Raw genomic sequence first — 17,946 nt, 5'->3', positions numbered from 1 at the left:
ACTTTCCATGCAAAGCACAACATTGAAGACAAAATGAAGAGGTGGAGTGCATTTCCGTCTGGTCCAGCAGAAAGCAGCATAGACCTGCTAATATTAATGAATGTAAAGCACTGTCTGTAGTTTATATGAGGAGATGCAGGGGAGCTTTTTCTTTTTTCACATGAAGCTGTGTTTTCGATGCAATACAACTCTTCACCTTGCTCTTTGCGTTGTGTAATAAGGAAAAACCATTCATTCAGTTATTAAAGAAAAAAAATCTAAATAATCGTAATTGAGCATGTTTTTCATTTAATTATAATGCAGTAAATGCATACATAAAGAGCCATAAAAGAGTGGAGCTGCCTGAATATTTATTTTTCTTTTTTTAACAATTAATTGTAATCAATTAAATACTAATCATTGTTGTTAGATGTTTCTTTGTTGTCCTGGCTAATATTTATACTTTTCCGAGTTAAAAACATTTTGCCAGTGTGCCACAGTGAGCAGTCATATGGACTCTGTTGGCCAACCATGATATTCGGTTTTGTGACGAAGAGCCTTTCTTGTTGGTTAAATTTTAATTGTGTTTTTCACAGCCTGCCTTTAGCTCAGCCCTCTTATACCCAGCTCAGTCAGCAGGGACAAAACTGCCTTGCCAACATACCCTTACAGCTGACCTGCACTGAGTGGATCTGGGCAGAACCACACGCCTCTTCCTCTGCTGCAAACTCTATTTCTAAGCTTTTTACACTCAGAGGCCATTTCTACTGCAAACGTCCATGGCATGTTCGGCTCCACAAAATGCACAGCGAGCTGTGTTCTGACCACAACACTATCTCCTGAGGGACTATAAACTGTTTTCTCATTTTTCAGGCCCTCTCCCTGCCTTTAGCTGCCCTACGTGATACCTGTTCAAAATTGCTCGCTTTCTGGCCTGTTCATCCTCACATACAAACAAAATCCCATCTTGTTTGCTTTTTGCCTCCAGTTTGTTTGCTTCTCAGTGCTCACTCTCAGTGGCTGCTGCACTTGGACAGAATGTGGCGACATGAAGCTATAGCTGAAGACCAAGACCTTGGTGGCTCCTTGCCTATTTACTACCATTTGGGCGAGATGGAAGCACATCAGAAGTTGCTCCTAGCATGAATCTAATCTCCCTGCTTTAATGCCCCACACTTGTCTCCATTTAAGTTTCTCATTTTCTACACATTCCCAGCTCATCCTCTGACAGTGCTCTACTTGAAAGACTACCCTTAACACCTAGCAGCCATTAAGGGATGATGGGACTACCCTGCCTTTTCACCCTTATTTAATGGTTATTATTGTAATTGCAAAACTGCAATAGCAAGATTTAGTTGCATATATAATTAATTACTCTGTTTTTAAATGCATTAATTAATTACATGTATTATATATTATGATACACTACTGAAAAAGTGGCACATTGCTGACTCTACAGGTGGCAACAGATGTTAAGTATTTTTAGTTGATGGATGGATCCAAAGCAGGGCTACCTACAATGCCTATAAAAAGTATTCACCCCCTTGGATGTTTTCTCCTTTTGTTGCTTTTACACATGAATCATGGTCAATATAATCTGGCTTTTTTAACAAGAATTGGCAAAATAAGCTTCCGTCATGTCATGTGAAAACAGATTTTCTTAAATTAATGTCAATTGATTAAAAATATATACTGTAAAATACGTGTTTGCATAAATATTCACCCCCTTTAAAGTGACTGACCTAATTCAACAGAGGTCCAGCTAGTTGATGCCAGCAGTGTCACAATTAGTGAAATGGAGATCGCCTGAGTGCAGTTAATGTGTGTCAAGTGATTGTATTATAAAACACCTGTGTCTGGGAGGTCCAGTCTCTGGTTCATCAGTATTCCTGCTACAATTGCAACATGAAGACAAAAGAACACTCCAAGCAACTCAGAGAAAAGATCATTGAAAAGTCAGGAGATGACTACAAAAAGATTTCCAACTCACTCGACATCCCACAGAGTTCAGTTAAATCCATCATTAAGAAATGGAAGGAGTATGGCACTTGTTTAAATCTGCCTAGAGCTGGCCGTCCTTACAAACTGAGTGACCGGGCAAGAAGAAGACTGATGAGGGAGGCCACCAAGACACCCACGACTACTCTGAAGCAGCTTCACTGGCTCAGATGGGAGAGACTGTACATACAACAACTGTTGCCCGGGCTCTTCACCAGTTGAAGCTGTATGGGAGAGTGGCAAAGAGAAAGCCACTGTTGAAAAAAGCTCACATGAAATCTCGCCTGGAATTCGCCCAAAGGCATGTGGGAGACTCTAAGGTCAGTTGGAAGAAGATTATTTGGGCTGATGAGACAAAATTTGAGCTTTTTGGCCATCAGACTAGACGCTTTGTTTGGTGAACACCAAACACTGCACAACACCACAAACACACCATCTCCACCATGAAGCATGTTGGTGGCAGCATCATGCTCTGGGGATGGGAGCAAAAACAAAAGTGTTGCGTTTATATTTTTGTTCATTTTCCAGCAAGACATTGACATTATTTTGTAAAAATCTGTTTTCACTTTGATATTAAAGAGGTTTTTTTTTTTTTTGTTTGTTTGTTTGTTTGTTTTTTGCAAATTCTTGCTTAAAAAGCCAAGTTCTACTGACCGTGATTTCATGTATAAAAGCAACAAAAGGGTGAAACTTCCAAGGGGGGTGAATACTTCTTATAGGCATTGTAGTTGCTAACAGACTGGTGAGGGGTGATTTTACTCTATACACTGATTGAGCAGAAACGTACAAACATCAGCAAGGTCAACAAAACCAAGATTCATTTTATAGTCTGTGCAACAACATTTTTGCTTCAGCTATTTAAATTTGTCATCCGCATTGGTCAGACAGATAAGCATTCTGTGTTTAGAGCAAAAGAGGCAGAACACATTAACCATAATGCAATCTCAGAACTCATTGGCCATCAACTGATGATGATTAGCATTCATATGCAGAGATGAGATGAGACAGCTCTCACCTCCAACTCCATTCAGGCGTCTGATCTTGCTAATCAGACTGTTAACAATGGTCAGTGCTAGGAAGAGGAACTCTTGGTCCTTGTACCTGTTATTCGTTACCCGGATATCCACTGACCATACCAGAACCCCCAAAATATTGGCTGTTGCCAATATTGTCTTCAGGCCAACAGCTGATTGGATGGGAGATTGAGTTTTCATTGACAATCATTATTTGACAAAGTACTTAAAATTTTCAAGTTGTTAATTACACTCAGTTCCTAAAGAGATGTTACCACCAATAATTTGTAGAAAGCCAGTCGACATTTGAATTCAGATAACCTACAGACATGATGTTACTGTTGTGGTTGCAGCTCCGCTGAAAGCCCCGGCTATTCAAGTGAACGGTAAACCAGGACGGAACGAGGCAGAGCTGGTATGGAAGCACATTCCCCGACGTGAACAACAAGGCTTCATCACAAACTACACCATATTCTTTACAAGTGGAAGTGAAATACACGGTATGTACCTCTCTCACAGTATCCTGAATAAGTTGGGGTTTTCACATTTACAGTTCTCTGTTTAATTTTGATGGTTAATGGTTTTCCTGACAGTATTCTTCAGCATCTGATTTCTGTTTTGCTCATTTGCAGAGATAACAGTGCCAGCTAACACCACCTCATACACTGTGAGGTCACTGTCAGGCAACACAAAGTATGACACTTGGCTCAGAGCTTCAACCATCCAAGGCTCAGCCATCGGCATTAATCACTCATTCACCACTCTAAAATATGGTGAGTAGAACCTTTTCTGCATGGTGAACTGTTCCATCTGTTTCAAAAATGTCCCAACGTCAATTTCTGTTTTTCAATAGAGATATTAGATTGAGAAACAAACACACACAAAGCCATAGCCAAGTGATGCTACCTATTGATACCTACGACATGACCTAGTTGGCAAAATTAATCATGTTTTGAGAAGAAGCATCATAAAATTATTATTAAACTTTTGTAATACTATAAGAAAACGAATTGTTTGCAGATGGGTTGAAATTGTTGGCACTTGCATAAATATGATGTAGGGCTGTACCCGACTCAGAATTATGTCAGTTGAATCACAGCTTTGGCTGTTCAGTAAGAATATTCAACGTTTAGTTCTTTTTTTATTTTTTATTTTTCATAAAGTTTTTAAGTTTGAACGGAGTTCATTCAATATAGTGAACAAGCCAATTGTGCTAACGATTGATCAGAAATGGGGAAACAGCACTTTAAAATAAAACTATATGCCAAAAATTTACTGTACTTAAAAATAAAGTATGTTTGCCAGTCACTTGCTGTCCATTCAGAATGTGTCAGCAACCCACTTTTGGACCGTGACCCACCAGTTGGGAATCACTGATTTAAGCAATATCACATGAGAGGGAGTGCTGTTGTACTGTATATTAGTACTGTACTGTGTTATCTTAGGCCACCAAATCACAGCGGTGCTGATATTCAGTCCAACACCATGAACTTGAGTGTGATATTGCTTTTTCACAACAGTTCTACAAGTGCCATATATCAACAGTAAAACGCAGCAACAGGTTCTGATTTGTGTGCTTATGTAATGATTTATTTGGCTCCCACACAAATAGTTCAGCAACTGGACCAGGACTCTACTGTTGCCAAGCAATGCGTAAACATTCCTGCACACTAGCTTGCTACTTTGCGTAAGCTAGGTCTACACTTTACCACAGAGCAGCTGCCATCTGTGTGTTTCCATTTATTTTGTGACCAGTGAAATCAGTCTGTTGATAGTCGCTTTGGTGGAATACGTGTAATGCTGATGAACAGCTTAATCAGTACGTTGCGTCATCCTCTGATGTCATATGAACACACCTGGAGATTTGCATTTAGGTATCCAGGCTTCTATCTGTCCCTTTGTCCTTTTTTGACCACTTTAATGTAATTCCAATGTTATCTGTGGTAATATTTTCACTTTGCAGTGAAAAGTTTGTTATGATGACCCTTAATGTTGGCTAATTAATGATTAACATAATAACCGGTTCAGAACACCTGTAAAGCAGAGTGATACACGCAGAGCTAAAAGTCCCAGTGCTGTTTTACTGTATATCAGCACTCATGGAATGCATCCTGTCTAATCAAAATGCTTGGTTGGAGCTAACTGTTGTGTAAATGATAGTGTAGTTTTCACAAATTTAAATAATGCTCCCTCTACACTGCCTGTCATGTTTAGTTCAGTTGCAGAGAACACTTTAACATTTTGTGATTTATTCCTTTGCAAACATGCACATGACGTGACACCAGATCCTTAGCCACACATGAACTATGACTGGGCTCATTTACGATCTGTTTCTATAAATAACCCACTAATGTGAAAAGTTGCAATGACACACAATATTGCATCCCTGATCATCCATGACAGGCCCAGTAAATTTCCCTCTTGTATGTTTAATGACTAATTCAAGACCATTTTTGCCATACCTCTAAAACATGATCAAGTTTAACATTTTTCTCAGACAACCTGATCTTTGATATACAGTACAGGCCAAAAGTTTGGACACACCTTCTCATTCAATGCGTTTTCTTTATTTTCATGACTGTTTACATTGTAGATTCTCACTGAAGGCATCAAAACTATGAATGAACACATGTGGAGTTATGTACTTAACAAAAAAAGGTGAAATAACTGAAAACATGTTTTATATTCTAGTTTCTTCAAAATAGCCACCCTTTGCTCTGATTACTGCTTTGCACACTCTTGGCATTCTCTCCATGAGCTTCAAGAGGTAGTCACCTGAAATGGTTTCCACTTCACAGGTGTGCCTTATCAGGGTTAATTAGTGGAATTTCTTGCTTTATCAATGGGGTTGGGACCATCAGTTGTGTTGTGCAGAAGTCAGGTTAATACACAGCCGACAGCCCTATTGGACAACTGTTAAAATTCATATTATGGCAAGAACCAATCAGCTAACTAAAGAAGAACGAGTGGCCATCATTACTTTAAGAAATGAAGGTCAGTCAGTCCGCAAAATTGCAAAAACTTTAAATGTGTCCCCAAGTGGAGTCGCAAAAACCATCAAGCGCTACAACGAAACTGGCACACATGAGGACCGACCCAGGAAAGGAAGACCAAGAGTCACCTCTGCTTCTGAGGATAAGTTCATCCGAGTCACCAGCCTCAGAAATGGCAAGTTAACAGCAGCTCAGATCAGAGACCAGATGAATGCCACACAGAGTTCTAGCAGCAGACCCATCTCTAGAACAACTGTTAAGAGGAGACTGCGCGAATCAGGCCTTCATGGTCAAATAGCTGCTAGGAAACCACTGCTAAGGAGAGGCAACAAGCAGAAGAGATTTGTTTGGGCCAAGAAACACAAGGAATGGACATTAGACCAGTGGAAATCTGTGCTTTGGTCTGATGAGTCCAAATTTGAGATCTTTGGTTCCAAGCGCCGTGTCTTTGTGAGACGCAGAAAAGGTGAACGGATGGATTCCACATGCCTGGTTCCCACTGTGAAGCATGGAGGAGGAGGTGTGATGGTGTGGGGGTGTTTTGCTGGTGACACTGTTGGGGATTTATTCAAAATTGAAGGCACACTGAACCAGCATGGCTACCACAGCATCCTGCAGCGACATGCCATCCCATCCGGTTTGCGTTTAGTTGGACCATCATTTATTTTTCAACAGGACAATGACCCCAAACACACCTCCAGGCTGTGTAAGGGCTATTTGACCAAGAAGGAGAGTGATGGAGTGCTGCGGCAGATGACCTGGCCTCCACAGTCACCGGACCTGAACCCAATCGAGATGGTTTGGGGTGAGCTGGACCGCAGAGTGAAGGCAAAGGGGCCAACAAGTGCTGAACACCTCTGGGAACTCCTTCAAGACTGTTGGAAAACCATTTCAGGTGACTACCCCTTGAAGCTCATGGAGAGAATGCCAAGAGTGTGCAAAGCAGTAATCAGAGCAAAGGGTGGCTATTTTGAAGAAACTAGAATATAAAACATGTTTTCAGTTATTTCACCTTTTTTTGTTAAGTACATAACTCCACATGTATTCATTCATAGTTTTGATGCCTTCAGTGAGAATCTACAATGTAAATAGTCATGAAAATAAAGAAAACGCATTGAATGAGAAGGTGTGTCCAAACTTTTGGCCTGTACTGTATATAGGTGCCTACTGTTCCTTTTATGAAATCAAGCACTGATAAAACATTCAGTCAGTGGCTGGTTTCATGGTGTTTCTAGAAGCCAAGGAGATAAATGAAAACGATGATGGTGGTGACCTTACACATGTTGATAAGTCTCAATGTATTTACATGCATTATGGCAATTTATTAAAAGTTGATTTGCTTTGATAGAAGTATACTGACATGCATTTTCACTCAGTACCTGGCTTGGCTTGTTGAATTGTCTTGTTGAGTAAATGTCCTCTGTGTTTCCCTCAGCGCCAGGAGAGATGGAGAGCATTGTGGTGGGAGTCAGCCTTGGCTTCATGTTCATTGTTGTCATGACCATGCTGCTCTGTGTCTACAAAAAAGATGTGTAAGTTACACTGAAACACATTAAAATGTTGCTCTCATAACAGGGTCCCCATTTGTCCACTTCGCTGCGCCTTGTCCCTTTCTGTGATGGCAGGCATTTCAACACACTTGTCTGTGGCCATTCATAACAGCTGTAAACACTTGAGCCCCTAAACATGGTCATATTAACTAGTTCATTTAGAACATAGCCACAGGACTGTCCACAGTTGTTAACTACTCACCACTATCTACAGTGTGATGTTAGAAAGTAGGAAATAGTTAAACCAGGAAAAACTGCCAACCCCATTACTCAGATCCACAGTGAAAATAAATGTTTTAAAGGTTATTATAGTGGTATTATTATTTTTTGATCCAAAGTTTCTTAGCTGATCTATAACCCTCAGTGTTTCCTCTCTTACAGGATCAAGGAGAATTTTTGGCCTCGGATTCCAGATCCTGGGGAGAGCACCATTGGAAACTGGTCTCCTGATTATCCTTTGAAAGTGAGCACTTCTTTTGAACTGACACATGACAACATGTGGTATTCAGTGTTTCCTACAGAATTAAAATCTACGTGTGTCGGTAGCTAATGAACGGGGCTTTGGGGTGAGGGGTTGGCTAACTTCCCAATTTTTTGTTGCCTGTGTGTCCTTGTGTATCAGTCTGTGTCCTTTCTCTAAATTCTGAGGTTTTTGTTGGTCTGTGCATGCAGCACAGAAAGAACTCTTCATGAGGACATCCCTCTGTCCTTTGGACTCTCACAGCGGAGAAGGAAAAACTCCCCAAAAAAACTCTTTAATGGGGGAAAAAATGGTAGGAACCTCATGAAGAGCAACTGAGGAGGGATCCCTCTTCCAGAACGGACAGATTTGCAATAGATGTCGTACAGAACAGATCAACATTATAAATTTACAGTAATCCATGTGACAAAATGAGACATAAAGACAGACAGAGAGAGAAATTGAGACAGAGGCAGACTGAGAGAGACAGAGACAGAGAGAGATGCAGGGCAGGCAGTAATGACAATAGCTTAAAATAATATTAATTTTAGTAATAATAATAAAATAATAACAACAGTAATTTTGGTAGCATTTGTTCTAAGTATATATTAATATATGATAGTATATGTATGTGACAATAATGATCATATGTGTATAATAACTGTAGAAGTACGATTAATAATAACAGCAGCAGCAGGAGGCATCAGGCAGGACCATGGCAGCAGCACAACCACCACACAGGATCCAGGCGTAGCTGCGATATAAGGTAACCTGTGAGACAGTGGAACACAAAGGCTCCGGAGAAGAAGCTAGTGACATGTAGTAAGGGTTAGGGATATGAAGTAATAGGACAGGAATGTTAGCAAATGAAGAATAACCAACTTTTCAGAAACTGAGCAGAGAGAGAGAGAAGGAGAGAAGCAGCTCGGTGTATTATAGGAAGTCCCCCAGCAGACTAAGCCTATGTCAGCCTAACTAGGGGCTGGTCCAAGACAATATAAACAAGAAAAAGCCAGCAACACTCGGTGTCCTTCGTTACAAACTTTTACTACCTCACTGGTACAGGCGATCAAACATACAGACCGGTTTCGACAAGTGTCTTCCTCAGTGTGTGAAAAAAAAAACAACTTTTTTCTTCTTTTTTGAGAGTGTGTGTTGTCTTCCTTCATTGACTTGCTGGTCCAAGACAAGACTGAGCCAGCCCTAACCATAGGCTTTATCAAAAAGGAAAGTCTTAAGTCTAGTCTTAAATGTGGAGACTGTCTGCCTCCTGGTCCGAAACAGGAAGATGGTTTCACAGAAGAGGAGCCTGATAGCTGAAGGCTCTGGCTCCTGATCTTCTTTGGGAGACTTTAGGAACCACGAGTAACCCTGCATTCTCAGAGCGCAGTGTTCAGGGGCCGGGTTGCACCAACAGGGCTTACGCCTAGTCTTAAGATAAGTCGGTTGTAACTTGGTGTTATAAGTCCGACCTAATGGTTATGCCAGTTGCACCATCTAGGCTTAAGCCTTCTTCTCACTAAGACCGGGCGTAAATCTTACGCCTAGTCAAGAGCAGGTGTAAGGTCATTATCAAGCTGCGCCCATGCGCTCTGGAGCGCAGAGAGCGTCTCATCCACCATTTGTACAAGGAGTGGGCATTCAGACAGGAGAGAGTAATTAGGGTGTAACGAGTGTAGTTGCTGTCAACTCAAGTAATTATTGTGTTATCTTCACTTCGTTTCTACTGCCATGTCTCCTCTGTTCACCGACTTTACTCCATGTCATATGGGTGTGTGCATGTGGTTGTGTGTGCGCATGTGGAGGAGGTCAGCCTCGGCACAGAGCGCAGGTGAGAGGCTGTAGGATGATAATGAATTAATCCAAAATGCTAAAAAGTACTGATAAAAGAACTAATAATGTTGAAGCTTATCAACACTACAATCTTTGATCATTTAGCCCCAGGGCTCATTTAATACCGGGTTTTGGTACCCATCATAATGTGGCAGCAGCAGATGTTTTAATCATGGCAGGGTGCCACAAATAAATACATTTGTGGGAAACCCTGGTATTTCATATATGGAATATCAACATACTATATCTGGAAGAAGGTTTGCTTGCACAAAGCAAATTACTCAAGCTAAATGTTGTTTTACAATTCTAGCCTGCTTTTCATTACTGCAGCTGACCCAGTGACACTGGGACTGACCATAGCCATGTCACTCTCAACCACTCAGTACATCAGTTGCAGCAGTTAAAACCTGCACCAATAAGACAAAACGAAACCAATAGTCAAAGCACATGTGAAAGAGGAAATGCACCCCCAAGGGGCCGTACACATGCTGTGTCTTTAACTGCCTGAAACAAGTGAGGTCAGGTGCTAGGTGCTACTGTTGTGGCTTTTCTGTACCAGCTTTCAAGAGAACGGTGGCAAGTTGCATCTGAGTTTGCTTAGCAACCATAACAAGCACAGTAGCATAGCCTATTTACTGGAAATCCTAAGTGCAGAACCGAGCGCTGTTTGTGTGTAGGCCTGTCAGTGGGACAGATGTAAAGCTCTGGTAGCTCTGCACTAAAATGATCAAATTCTTCTCCATAGTTACCACAGACTGATATTTACAAATGAAGGGAAAGATATCTGCGGGCTGTGAGTGGGTGGTCCTTGTCATATCACGGGGCGGCTGTGGCTCAGAGGTAGAGCGGGTCGTCCACCAATAGGAAGATCAGCGGTTCGATCCCCGGCTCCTCCAGGCTGCATGTCAAAGTATCCTTGAACCCTGAACCCCAAAATGCTCCCGATGATGCTTCCATCGGTGTGTGAGTGTTATAAAAAACTGAGTAGCAGGTGGCACCTTGTATGGTAGCCTCGGCCACCAGTGTATGAATGTGTGTAAAAAGAGCTTTGAGTGGTCGGATGACTAGAAAGGTGCTTTACCATGTGGTGCGTGCATGCATTCCAAAAGTGCTGCCAAACTTAATTTGGCTCAGTGCTCCTGTGCTATTTGCACGTATTTAAATGAGGTAGTATGCAAACATTTTGTACTAAATTGGCCTCTAGGTCCAGTTCACCAAGATCAGCACTGATAGCCATGTGCATTTTTTTTTCTCGTAACTGAAGTGCATTTATGAGGACTGACTCGCCAGTGATCATGCAATCATGTTTTACAGTCTGAAGTTGTGCATTTGAAAACAGAGAGACTGGAATATTAAATCCTGTCACATTTAAATTCCTTCTCTTTAGTTTGGATGAAGGGTTAGGACCTGTGGCTTGCTGTCTGAGACAGTCAGTCTTTGTGAATTTACCTGTCAGTTCCGTGTTCAGGGCACCTTCAGAGGATTTGTTTAATAACCCTGTACACTTAGTTCCAGTTTCTCGTTCACAACTACTGGACAGAGTTGAAACTTTTAGCACACAGAGGATATATTTTTATGCCTCTGCACTGACAATAGCCATACCCGAAGGCATTTTGTTTGCAGGTTGTACATCTGTCCTATTGTCATGAACGCAATATATTAAGAATACCTTGAGGACATTTAATCAGATTTTGCAGACTCAATAATAAAGTGATTAGTTTTTGGTGGTCAAACATCAAGGTCGTTGTGACTCTGTCGATCCCTTTCTTGTGCGCATGGTATTTCAAGAATACCTGAAGGTTTTTAGGGTCCGGGCAGCTAAGCTGTCAGGACACTATTGTAATCCTAGTTATTCTTCTTCTTCTTCTTCTGAGGAAATCATACTTCCCATGGGTGAAAACTCACCAAACTTTGCACGAAGGTCCAGTCTCATGCCAGATATCCTCAGCTGTAAACTCAAGCCAATAGTCCTGATGGTGGCGCTACAGCAAGCGTCTAAAGTTCGAAACTTTGAAAATTCATAACAAATCAACCATACGTGTTACAACTTCACTACTTTCATCAAACTGTAGCCCCAATACTGAAGAAACTTTTATGCATTTAAACCTATTAAAAATTAGGAAGTTCATCACTCTGTTTTTTTTTTTTTTTCAAAAACTGTACAACATCTTAAACCTATCTCCTCCCACAATTTTTGCTCAATTGACACCAAACCTGCTACAGAGCATCTTCAGACTGTCCTACAAAAACTATGTTTCTCAGATTTTTGATTTATCAAAAATTGAGCCTACAGTGCATCAAAATGTTTGACTGTAAACGGTACTGTAAACATATACATGCAAATTCTTGCTAAATAAATCTTCAGTGTTCATGAAAAAAATGACAAAATTCTAGAGTCATAGTAGATGATGTGTGGCAAATTTCAGAATTTTATCTCAAAAACTGAATTTTTGACAGCATTTTGAATTTTGCTCTAATGTGAACAATTGGAGTCAATGTAAAAATGGCAATTTTAAACATCAGTTTTTCACTTATGGAGCAAATCAATCATTGTTACATACAAATTACCAACATCTCCATGCTGTCTAGATGCAATATGTGTATTTTCAGATTTTTGCCTTATAACTGAATTTTTTACAGTGGTTTCAAATCTGCCTTTCCATGCACGGATGGCTGCTTTCCTACACAACAGTGAATGGCTTACTCAATTTGTGAAGCCACTGTTGAGTTGCTACTTGCCAATTAGCTCAGAGTGGTAGATGACCATCTTAGGTTCCAGAGGTTGCAGATTCAAGCCTCAACTGGTGCAGAATCCACATTGTAATGTAATCATCTTCTTGTGCTCCAGCTTATTGCTTAAAATTGCCTGAGCGTGACTCATCACTGTGCAGCATCTTCAGGTCTTTTTTCTGCTAGAAAATCTGCCTTCTCATGCTTGAAAATAAACCAAACTTTGTACAAAGATCCAGTGTCAATGCTTCAGTGTGAAACCATCTGAGGCTTCTCACTTTGCACATAGCTCAACTAGTTAAACATCAGTTTTTCACTTATGAAGCAAATCAATCATTGTTAAAATAAATGACCAACATCTCCATGCTGTCTAGATGCAATATGTGTATTTTCAGATTTTTGTTTTTGAAATCTGCTTTTCCATGCATGGACGGCTGCTAAACCTGCATGTCTGGCTTAGTCAGTTTGTGAAGCTATACATGAATTGTCTCTGACTAATTAGTTCAGTGAGATAGAAATTGATTCTTAGTCTCAGAGGTTGTGAGTTCAAGCCTCAGCTGATGCAAAAGGCAGATTGTGTTGCTAAATTCCTAAATGTCTTCCAATTCTTCTGCTTGTTGGTCAGAATTGCCTAAAAATGCCCAGACCTGACCCATCGCTGCGCAGCAGCTATAATTTGTTTTGTTTTTTTCTTCAAATTTTGCACAAACGTCCACTGGGACTCAACAATGAACTGAATAGATTTTAGTGACCAAAGGTCAAGGTCACTGTGACCTCACAAAACATGTTTTTGGCTATAACTCAAGAATTCATAAACTAATTATGACAAAACTTCACACAGATATAAATAGGATAAAATAATTAAGATGATTAAAATGATGTCATCTAATGTCTTGTTCCGTACTCACGCCAAAGGGTTTTAGTTCACCGTCATGGGAGAGTGTGTAAAGCTGCCAATATCTGAACGTAAGAAGCTGCAGTAAGAGTATTTTGGGGTACTTTCATAGTACTTTTCTATGAAAAATGACTCAAACCGATTAGTCGTCTATTACAATAGTCACCGATTATTTTAATAGTCGATTAGTCATCGATTAGTCGACTAATCGTTGCAGTCCTACTATTGATGCTAAAACACCATCAGTTGTTTTTAGTCTGATTATAATTAGAATTTTCTTTTCAATTTGTCCTCTTCTACAGGCAGAGACACCAAAGGAAAACTGTGTGTCTGGCATCAGTGTTCTTGACGTGGATGTGTGTGATGGAAAGTGTGTGTTTGAGGAGGACAAGGCCAGTCTGCCTCTGAAGAAAGACAAGTATCTGTCTGAGGAGCACAGCAGCGGTATCGGTGGCTCCTCCTGCATGTCCTCACCACGCCAGAGTGTGTCCGACAGCGACGAAGGGGGCGACATGGCGGACACCACAGCCAGCACTGTTCAGTACTCCTCGGTGGTGGCTCCCAGTGGTTACAAGGGTCAGACACCAAGCTGCCAGCCCCAGCAAGCTATTTTTTCACGATCTGAGTCCACACAGCCCCTGCTGGACTCTGAGGAGAACCCAGACATGTTGCTGCAGGAGGGCAGCAAACAGTCCCAGCGTTTACCCCGACAGCCCTGCTTCACACACACTGCAGGGAACCAAGACAGCATCAACCAGCTGGAGATGGAGCAGCAGAAGGAGCTGGAGCCTCTGGACTTCTGTCCCCTGGAAGAGGACTCAGAGCAGACACCTACAGATGGCCAGTCAGCTGACTGGATGCCAGCAGCATCAGCCTCCAGCTACATGCCTCAGCTGGGTGGCTACAGGCCACAGTAAGAACACAGACAGACATAGTTGTGTCATCTCTGTGAATGGTTCTGTGCCTTTATTAATGTTAAATGTTCATTTCAAGTCTTTGAAGCAAAGAGGACTGTATCAGTATGTTTTTGCACTTAACCAAGTATAAATAGTCCTGGATGCTTTGGGAGAGCACTGTGCAATTTGAATTAGCGCTTCTAGCGGTAGTTTGCCAGCTTTTCACTCTCATGGAAAAATTACACAGCCACATCTTTATCGTAAAATAATGCCCAAAACATTCTCCGTGTATGTGCAGAAAATGTCAGTTGTTCTGAAGCATGAAGCAGTTTGAAGAGTGATGAAGGATGAGGATGTGTGGATGAAGCTGTCTGTATGAGCAGTGACTTCCTGTATCGTCCTCTTGTGGAGGAGTTTTATTCCTGCAGGGATGTTACAGTCACCTAAGCACTGTCATTGAATGTGCGTTAAGTATGTTTTTAGTTTAAGTATATACACTGCACATGAATGTGATCAAGCAACAGAGGTTCACACTGACATGTTCATGGTGCAAGTGCATGGTAAATAAAAAATCACTTTAACTGAAAATATAAAAAAGAGAGCTATCTTATTACATATCCGAGTAATGTACAGTTTGTAGCTCATGACATCATTTTGCTTTTCTTTTTATGGATGTAAGGTCTTTAATTTTCATTAAATTAACAGAAGCATAAATGATTCCTGATAAGCCAGCAGTGGTAAACAGTCAATTTAAGATTGGCTACAATGTTCCTACAGTACCCAGTGTTAGTCCATCCGTCTTACAACAGTGTTCTCACATAAATAGTGAATGTGCTATCATTGTGAACAGATGTGGTCCTGTGCACGCTGAGGAAGACAGGGACCTGATATGCCCCTTTCTACCAGCGTCCTATCAGCTTGATGTCTGTCGCTCTTAAGTTTGGAAGCACCCTGACAAAGGATTTAATCAATCACTCACTGTGTTGCCAAACTGCTCTGAATTATTATAGGACTGTAGAACTCTGGACAGAAGCTTCTAAAGCAAATACAAATCAAGGCAGAAATCAGCTCGCCTGCAAAGCTTTTGAGTTTAAAACATTCATAGGTGTAAAGTCACTGTCATGCTTAATGAAACATAGGAAACACTGTGGACTGAATGTTGTGCTGTTACCTTTTTCAAAGCACTATTTTAATGTGAACTGCTGAAGAGGTCAAGCATTTTACTACCTGCTGCCAAAGGTTAAAGGTTTCTCTGTTTTGGAACGCAGTCAGTGATGATCATTATAAAATATGAAATAAATGTTTTAACTAGTGTGTTGATGTCATCTGCCATTTTTGTGAACCGCATATCGTTGCCGTCACCATCAAAGACAACAAGTTAAAGTGCCACTGAAGTTTAGGTTTTTGGCTCAGAATATGAGAAAAGGATAACGGCCTTTTTACCATCTTTACCAAGAGTGTCTCTCCGTTAGTTTGGTGCTACAGTAACGTTATTTACACTGAATCATTCAGCATAACGTTTGCCAACCTTTGTTATCTCTGCCATTACAGATAAGTTAATGAAGCTAAGCTCCAGAAGTTAACGTTAGTTTAACTAGAGCCCTTTGGACAACAGCTAACAATGATGTACGATCACCAAAGTACAAAACTAGAACAAAATAGGCTAATGAACTCCCAGCAAACAAGGTGACATGATGAACGATGCAGCTAGGAGCTAACGTTAGGCTAACTTTAGCTAATGTTAGCCAGAGATGTTAAAGATAACTTTATATTTCTTTCCAGCAAAGTGACAATACGTTGCCTCAAACACGATGTTGACTTACCTTAGAACAGATGTAGACATCATTGTTAATCTTATTCATGTTGGGTTGATGTTGTGGTCTACCGTTACCACACAACTTTATCCAAAGGAGACACTTTTCTCGGTTGAGATGTGGTTTAAGAAAGGGTAAAAAATAGACCCCGTCACCCAGCCTGTTAGGATACCTTGTGTCAGAGTTGCATGTACCCCATGCACACCGTTTGACCATTTTTAAACTTAAAATCTCAGAAAAAGCTCATAAAACCAAACAAAACTGGCTTTCTGTAATGCATTTCAATGAACATCCAGGCTGAGAATGTCCGAGTGTATGGGAATGGCTATACGCACTGTGATTGGCTCATCATGTTTGAGGGCGGGACTTAGCCATAGGTCAATTCTAACTGTTGTTGATCTATTTTTGTGCAGTTCAGCAACAAATATATTTTTCTAAATGAACGTTAAATTTCACAGTTGTAACTTTTGAGATAAACGCTTGTTAGCAATGCTAAATCAAAGTGAGATTGGACACCTGTCATGTCTGTGTCACCATTTCTGTCCTCTTTCCTAAACATTCAAATAGTGCTAGCAGCATGGTGCCAGGCAGACAATGTTGAGCGGTCAAGAAAAACACAATGATATTGTCTCATATTGATCGTATGTCCCTAAATTGAATATAATCGTAATCAAATATTCTATTGTTTTGCTTCACACTGTGCTATGCCATGCCACACCACACCAGGGTCATCCCTATGTTTCCAGGGTTCTATGTTTCCAGGGTTCTATGTTCCCCACTTACACAAAAAGGGTTCTATGTTTCCCGCTTGGTTGAGCAGGCAACATAGAACCCGGGAAACATAGAATCTTTTTTGTGTAAGCGGGGAACATAGAACCTTTTTTGCAGGGTTAAGTGGGGAACATAGAACCCGGGAAGCACAGAACCCTGGAAACATAGATACACTCCCCACCACACCACAGTGTATTTGTATCGTATCGTATCTAGCATGAGAAAACTTGTAATTTACCCTCCTCACAACGTGTCCTAACTGGATGCGAGCATTGCGTTACATCGAATGCTCTCTGTCCACACTGGATCCACAAAATATGGAACTCCGACATGTCATGTAAACAAACCATGTCACTAGCAGCTGTGCGCTCAGTAACGACTGAAAAGATGGCCGAGTATGTACTTCCTAATTATATTGTTGTAGTTCCTATACTATGTCATCTCCACTTTCTAAAACAAGCAAGCTTGCTAGCATCCCACACAAGTCCTACCAGAGACCATCTTCCTGACAATCTCCCTCCAAGCAGATGCCAACCTATTTATATTTTTGTAGTGAAAGAAGAAGGTATCCTGTAGGTAATTCCTCAGCTAAACCTCGTGAGTCAGCCATTCCTCGTCCATTGCAGTGCTTTCAATGCAAGCAACAGAATAAAAATTGAAATAGGGCGTCCACCAAAAGTTCAGCTCAAAACGCCATGCTACATCACGCCGTGTCGCTCGTGGGCAGTTAGGACAGTCAAACAGAAAACAATGCAATCAAACTGATTTAGTTATGACGCTTGCACGCATCACATCCAGTTAGTATGTGGTGTTACAGGGTAATGTAACATTGAATGTCTCATCATTTTCCAAGAGTCTTGAGCCAGGGCCTTGGCCTCCACCCAGCGACTACAGATGAAAATGAGCTTTTAACTATATCTAATACATGTAGCCTATTGTGCTTTGTCCCTGCTAAATAAACAACAAAATAAATAAATAAATAAAGGACCTGACTACGAGCAAGTGGAACAGGCT

General features: G+C 40.9%; 1 protein-coding gene across 3 annotated transcripts in view; it reads left to right on the top strand.

Moving 5' to 3' along the window:
• Positions 1-15,661, top strand: part of il6st (interleukin 6 cytokine family signal transduce) — a 51,829-nt gene extending 36,168 nt beyond the window's left edge. For all 3 annotated transcript variants that reach the window (XM_033646311.2, XM_033646310.2, XM_033646313.2), the window contains 5 exons: positions 3,344-3,490; positions 3,623-3,763; positions 7,419-7,515; positions 7,915-7,996; positions 13,754-15,661. In XM_033646311.2, coding sequence (XP_033502202.1) covers positions 3,344-3,490; positions 3,623-3,763; positions 7,419-7,515; positions 7,915-7,996; positions 13,754-14,368 — 1,082 coding nt within the window. In that variant the 3' untranslated portion in view covers positions 14,369-15,661. The remainder of the gene's footprint in view (positions 1-3,343; positions 3,491-3,622; positions 3,764-7,418; positions 7,516-7,914; positions 7,997-13,753) is intronic.
• Positions 15,662-17,946: the final 2,285 nt, after the last annotated feature.

The sequence above is a fragment of the Epinephelus lanceolatus genome, chromosome 19, assembly GCF_041903045.1.
Source record: "Epinephelus lanceolatus isolate andai-2023 chromosome 19, ASM4190304v1, whole genome shotgun sequence".
Taxonomy (NCBI): domain Eukaryota; kingdom Metazoa; phylum Chordata; class Actinopteri; order Perciformes; family Serranidae; genus Epinephelus; species Epinephelus lanceolatus.
Note: the sequence above shows the minus strand (reverse complement) of the source record. Positions and strands in the feature narration are given on the sequence as shown.